The sequence below is a fragment of the Malurus melanocephalus genome, unplaced genomic scaffold (assembly GCF_030028575.1).
Source record: "Malurus melanocephalus ecotype Western Australia unplaced genomic scaffold, MMel_1.1 scaffold_1194, whole genome shotgun sequence".
NCBI classification, from domain to species: Eukaryota; Metazoa; Chordata; class Aves; order Passeriformes; family Maluridae; genus Malurus; species Malurus melanocephalus.
Window position 1 is genome coordinate 53426 of NW_026624426.1, and position 6870 is coordinate 60295.

Genomic DNA, 6870 nt, shown 5'->3' on the forward strand with positions numbered 1-6870 from the left:
CATCCCACCCTATGAACTGAAATGGTTTGAAGAGGGTTTTTGCAATACAAACAACTGGAAAAGGGAACTGCCACGCAGACCTGGGGAGTGGAAATGCAGTGTAAGGGCTAACAGCTCTAGCTGGTGGTCTCTGGAAACAGTTACAAAATGTTTGTTTCTGTTTTCATTCTGATTACCTCAAGTTTCCAAGAACATCTCATCGATAGAAACGTGTTGAGCAGAGAAAATGGATTCTCTTCTATTGAACTAATCAGCTTTTATTAAAGGGTATATACAAAAATAGAAAAAGCTCCAAGACTTGTGTTCCGTTACAAAGCATCGCCCGGCCCTCAGAGCGCTGGGAAAGCCACCAAGAACTGCCCCTCATGTCCTGCCCCAGTGGTGGCTGCAGCAGCTCTGGCTGGGGCCTGGAGGTGGTGGAAGGTTCTAGAAGCTGGCACAGTGCTCAAGAGATCACCTGCACTGGAACTAGAGATGCTTCATTCCCCATTTAGACATTAGGATACACTGCTCAGCCATCAGTCTGACTTGATCCCAAGGCAGCACCCCTCCGCTTCAAATTAACCTTTAGAGAGAAATAAATACACATTATGGAACTAGAGAACATGCAAGCACATCAGATAATGTCTGTATTCCACAGGAATTAATTAATTAATTAATTAATTAAGGTACAATCCTGCACCAGGAACAGCCTGACTGGGGTTTAATTCTACTGTAAAATGGGGAATTAAAAAGTTTTGCAAGATAAATGGAAATTTTTTTAACTTGCTAGACATGTCATAGTAACAACAGGCCTTTTTGAAGCACTCATTGAAAAGTGTTGAAGTACATGTCATAGCTTTCCATTTTGCACCATAGTTTTAAAAGTAATCAATTTGTCACTTCCTCCAGACTTTAATCAGGATTTCTACAAGTTTAATTTTTTTGTAGAAGATGCAACACATCTTTCTTCAAAGAGGCTTATCCGGGTGGTGGAGGGGCTTGTGTTTCACACTTCACTGAAACAATGAGGAAAAGAGTTCTTACACATTCCACAGGTACCCAAATTGTTCTGTGGAACGAGGGTTCTGCTAATAAGGAATTTTTCCTTATGGGCTATATTTGAACCCATTTGATTGCACAGATCTAGAAGTTGACATTTCATTGAGCGTGCCAGTTTTTTTTTTCCTTTTAGCTGTTGCTAAATGCCAATGTTCAGTGTGTCACAGGCTGTCTGCAAAAATCCATCATTTGGGTAATTGTTTTCATCTCTTATAATGAACTCCACTTTTTGTGAACCCTTGCTGCACTACAAGGAATTTATTATCAGTTCTGGCTTTGGCACTCCACTAACTTTGTGACTGCTCTGAGTTTTTGTGGGGCAACATTTTAAGATGGAAATGCAGGGAGTGGCTTACACAGACCACACTAATTAATTAATATTTCAGAAATTAAAACACAACACAATGCTAGGTTAATCAGAGTACAYCTCCACTTACCTGTTGTTTTACTGTATCGATTACATTAGAAGGAATTAAGAGGTACTGATATTTTGATTTAGGTTTACAAAAAATCACCTTCAAATCCATACAGGTTTTAAATTGCTGAGAAATATTCACTTACATTCATCCCTGGCCTTCATGCGTGCAATAAAGGAGTAACTTTTATTTCTTCGGTAGTTTTCGTAAGGGTCGTCCAATGCAACTCCCACTCCTTTGTACTGATCCCATTTGTCTCGGATATCTCCTCCTTTAATTGGATCCTGAATTCCTTGTTCCTTGGCTCCCAATCCACCAGATCCRCTCCATCCTGCAGTGAGGACACAACATTGCAATCCTGTCACTGTAATCCTGTTTTTTTTTATTACCAGAATTGCAAAACAAACATGGACATTTTGGAAACAACCAAAGACAGCATTGGTTTGATAGAGCAGGATGGGAGCAGACAGCCTGAAACAACACACAAACTGTCCCATTTCTTTCACAAGCATTAATAAGCAGAGATTCCAGGAGCTGACAGCAGCACTGTCCCTAAAAACTCTCRGGAGGATAAGAGGAAAGGCAGCACAAACCCAATCTGGTCAACCCTGCTGACCTGCAGTGCAGGGAGATTAATCACCTCAGCTAAGTCAGTTCTAGCTGAGCCAAACTCACATCCTGTCTTCTGTATCTTTCCCAGAAAGGCAACTATCACTGCTCCAGATTCTTACATCTCTGCATATCATTATGCAAACCTTGGAATGCCAAGGAATAATTCCTTATGAACATGCATTAATTAGTTGTATCTAAGGCTTTGGGTCTAATTTTGTTTCCTGGCTTGCATAAGATTCTACAACAGCATCTTACCCATTTTCACTAGCATTTGATGACCTTTATTTTCTTCTCCAAGTCTTGATTCTGGTATAGGAGGCCCAGAACTGGAGCCCAAACCAGCAGAAGAACTAAGAAGATAAGAACAACAAATCAAGAACCAGTGATACTGTTCTGACACAAAGCACAGTCAGTCTGTTCTGCATCAACACAAAACACAATTCCATCCACTCTCCTATTATTAAAGCTGTCAGATAATGCATTTACTGAGGTATTAAAGGTGTTAGATAATGCATTTACTGAGGTGCTAGAAACCTTCCCAGCACAAAGGAAATAAACACTGTGCTGTTCCCAATGGAGCACTCAGAGAATGACTCCTGCTCCCAAGGAAGGTGCAYGCAGACTTCACAGCTGCACGCTGTTTTGTTGAAATAAAAAGCCACCCAATTGAGGAATATTCTCTCTATAAACACGTAGAGCAGATAAATTGTTTCTAAATCTGCTTTCCATCATCTTTTCTGCTCTTTGTTGAAATGCTTTTCCCAGAATCACAGAATGAACCAGGCTGGGAGAGACCTTCAAGATCATTAAATCCAAACCATGGCCCAACACCTCCTCATCAATCAAACCATGGCACTGAGTGCCACATCCAGGGATGGTGACCCCACCACCACCTCCCTGGGCACACAATTCTAGGGTTTTATCACCCTTTCAGTGAAGAAATTTTTTTTAATGTCCAAACTAAACTTCCCATGGCGCAATTTAAGGCTGTGTCCTTCTGTGAGTTGTTGCCTGAGAGAAGAGCCTGACCCTGCCCTGCCCCCAACCACTTTTCACCATTGTTTAAACAGCCCCAGTGAAAGGAGAGCACCAGAGCAAAGCTTACGGAGGAGTGGGGCTGCGGGAGCGCGAGCGGCGCCGCCTTCCYGGCGAGTACGACTTGGACCTGGAGCGTGAGCGCGACCGCGAGCGGCTGTGAGAGGAGCGGGACCTGCTCCGGCTCCTGAAACAGAGAGCACACCAGTGAGCAGAGCAGCACCACAATTCCTGGGCTTAGCCTTCAGGGTTGGGTTTTACCCACTCCCCAATTCCTGAGATCAGCCCCTCTGAGCCTTACCTGGACTGCGAGCGGGAGTAGGATCGCGAGCGGGAGCARGAGCGAGAGCGGGACCTCGAGTAGGAGCCCGATGATTTTGAGGATCGTGAGTTAGACCGGGAAGATGAACGACCTCGGCTTTTAGACCGGCTTCGAGACCGAGARGGCCCACTGCAGAGAGCAGAGAAACTCACTGAGATTCCGTGGAGAAGCACCAGAAACACAAATCTACTTCTGATCAAATTCAGATCATACATAAAAGCAGTGAAAATGAAAACCTGAGTGTGACAAAAACTGCTTTATAGAATCACAAAGCACTTTGGGTTGGAAGGAACCTTAAAGCAGTGAAAGTGAAAATCTGAGTGTGACAAAAACTGTTTTATAGAATCACAAAGCGGTTTGGGTTGGAAGGAACCTTCAAGCTCATCCAGTCCCAACCCCTGCCATGGGYAGGGACATCTTCCACTGGACAAGGGGCTCCAAGCCCCATCCAACCTGCCCAGGGATGGAGCAGCCACAGCTTTTMTGAGCACCCTGTGCCAATTCCATTTTCTGCAGATCTGACAGAAATTCCAGCACCCTGAAACTCATATCCCCACCCACGTATCCCCCTCTGCATTTAGCCCAAGCACCTTCAGATGAACAGCACCCAGGATCTCTCACCTATTTCTCTTCTCTTGACCTTTCCTCCTCCTGGCTCTCATTTTTGCTCTGAAGAATTCGTACAGCCCGTTCTGCTCCCATCCTTCACTGCAACAAATCAACCACAGAACCCACAGATGTAAAATTCACCATGTTTTCAATGGAACAAGGAGTCTGGGCAAAATTGTCTTGCAAATCTCAGGACAAGATCAAACAGCAAATTGCAATATAGTAAGAGCATTAAGAGAACCAAGACACAGGTGAAGGAAAAAGAGGCATTTTGTGGTTTGAGACACTTTCTTAGGGCATTTTCCTTACCATTTTATTGGCTATACCTACTCTTACCTGTTTCTAGGCCTGTCATGAGATGGTGGGCTGTAAAATGCCTCAACTGCAGCCAGGAGYCTCTCACTGGGGGGCATTGGGGGTGGAAGACGGATATCTTTAGGATCTAAAGGTTTATATTCATGATCTTCAAGCTGCCAGAAACAAAACAAATTACATTCGTGTCACGAGCCATGGACTGAAGAGATAAATACAGATTTAGCTGTGCAGGGATCTCAGATTTCAATAATGGATCAAAAAATGATCTGGAAATGAGGATTCTGCAGATGCTTCCTCGTGCTATCAGTATTGTGAGCTCTCTAAGAAAAGCTTGCACTTTGTGCTCATGTGGCTGGATGGAAGCCTGGCACGAACTGGTGCATGAGAGTAACACTAAAGAGAGGGAAGAGGATTATTTGTTCATCTCAAATAATACAGAAATGGAAATATCCCTGAAGATGCTGCTACAGGGATGTTTCCTGTTCTCTATCCTTCTTTGTACACATAACATTGATGTTGTAAAACATCTCCATGAGAATTKTGATGGTGATGAACTGCACAGTGACCCATCAGGCCTACGAGGTCTCTCTGCCCATCTGAAAATCACGGGTGATTTTCATTTCCTACAAACAGGGGGCAGATTTTCCAAGTATAAATTACTCTTTCACAGTGTGAGTTCAGCCAGCTTTCTCTAGCACACAACACASAAAAAAATCACCATTTTCACTACCCAGTACTACTCGTGCTCTTATACCCTACACAGCAGGCTGTAGGATGGAAGGATTTGAAATTATACACATCCATATTGAACCATCCCTAATAACAACAAATTTTGGATTTTTAATCCCACAGCAAACACTTACTTTGACAAGAGGAGCCATCAGGCCAGCAGGAAGGTCGAAGTAGGGAACGTTGGGCACCAGGCTGGGATCGTCGTGGTTCATATGAGGGGGCCCCTGACGTCTCATGTGGGGGGGCTGCCCGTTAAAACCGTGGGGGGGAGGCCCAAAATCGGGGTGCTGAGGCCCCCCCCAAGGAGGGTGTTCACTGATTCCAGGATGAGGCAATCTGTGACCAGGATGGTGATGAGGAGGTCCGATTTCTGCAGAGYGGGAGGGTTAAAATGTTTTGTTTAGCTATGGAAAGGGAAGGCAATCAGAGAGGTGCTTCAATTATTGTGTTTATCCTAAAAATCAAACCCAGCAAAGCACCAGAACTGAAGCAATCCAGGTCCATGCTCATGAACACCCTGCAGTGCTCATCCCTCCCTGGCCACAAACAACAGGAAACTTCAGCMCCAAACCACTGCCTCCTTCAGGACATGCTGTGGTCAAAAAAACCACCAGAACAACACACTCAAGAGCAAAATGTTCCACATGCAGCAAGGCAGCTGCTGGTGGGATTTATTCCTGAAGCTAAGGACACAATCATGGCTTAGCTTGGAGCTGTAATTAGTTCTGTCTCTGTGCCAAATTAATTTATATAAACAAATATATGGGTGACAGGAAAATAATTTTGGAGAAATGTTAATTTGGAGAGAGGTAGAGAAATATTCTGTTAAAATAGGGAACTGAGTGACRCTCATCCAACCACTGATGGACAAAAGCCATGAGCACCAGGAGACCCTGCWGAACTCATTCTCTATGAAGAAAAATGAAAATGCTGAAAATCAGCACCATTTGCAGCAGAATCAACAGTTTTTCCAGGAAAAGCCATTTCACTGCCCAATCTCGAGCTGGTGCTGTTTGACTCCTCATCATCAAAACTCAGAGTCAGTGCTGACATTGCTTCACTGCTTTCCTCATTTTAAACATCTGGTTTAGTAGATCACTTCCTCCAACAACTTTACATGAAAAACAGATGTTTTAAATCACTGCAATCCAAAACAGAGTATCTCCATTCTGAGCTTAAAACTAAACTCCCTCAGACAAGTGAGAGTTGTCCCTTTCTCCCTATTCACTGCCACGATTCTTAAAAAACCAAACAAAAAAAACCCCAAGAAAAAAAAAAAAAAAAAAAAAAAAGGAACAATCTCTACTACAGAAGTTAAACTCAAACCTAAATATATCAACTCAAATCCATCAGTTTCCAGCCATTTTTGGACTTGAAAATTTGAGGAACTTTTGTGATTAATGAAGCAACTCCTACACAGAAACACAATCTCTGTTCTAACTGCTCTGTCACACAGAGCCAGGGTGATCTTTGGCCTTTGCACTGATAAGGATCCTCCCTGACTAACAACAACTCCTGCACATAAAACACAAACTACAGAACAACAGCAGAGTTCCTGACAGAGCCACAGGGCAGGCAAAGCAGCACTGGCTGCACTCCCAGACATTCCCAAATTCCAGTGAGGAGGAAGAACTGGAGGTCGGGATCATTTCACCACAYGCTACCAAGGCAGAAAATCAGAGAGCTTTGCAGTCCAAATAAAAGGAAAGAATGAATGAGTGCATGCACAGGAACAAATCCTTCCAGCCTTCCTCTTAACTTCCTCCACCTGCACAGCTCACAGGTCTC

The 6870-nt window shown here is 43.7% G+C and overlaps 1 protein-coding gene across 1 annotated transcript in view; it reads right to left on the minus strand.

Annotated features, from left to right (window-relative positions):
• Positions 1–500: 500 nt before the first annotated feature.
• CHERP (calcium homeostasis endoplasmic reticulum protein) overlaps positions 501–6870 on the minus strand; it is a 13587-nt gene continuing 7217 nt past the window's right edge. The window contains exons 9-16 of the mRNA XM_057387343.1: positions 5214–5462; positions 4372–4505; positions 4048–4134; positions 3406–3555; positions 3175–3291; positions 2325–2419; positions 1603–1788; positions 501–565 (exon numbers count right to left, since the gene is read on the minus strand). Coding sequence (XP_057243326.1) covers positions 561–565; positions 1603–1788; positions 2325–2419; positions 3175–3291; positions 3406–3555; positions 4048–4134; positions 4372–4505; positions 5214–5462 — 1023 coding nt within the window. The 3' untranslated portion in view covers positions 501–560. The remainder of the gene's footprint in view (positions 566–1602; positions 1789–2324; positions 2420–3174; positions 3292–3405; positions 3556–4047; positions 4135–4371; positions 4506–5213; positions 5463–6870) is intronic.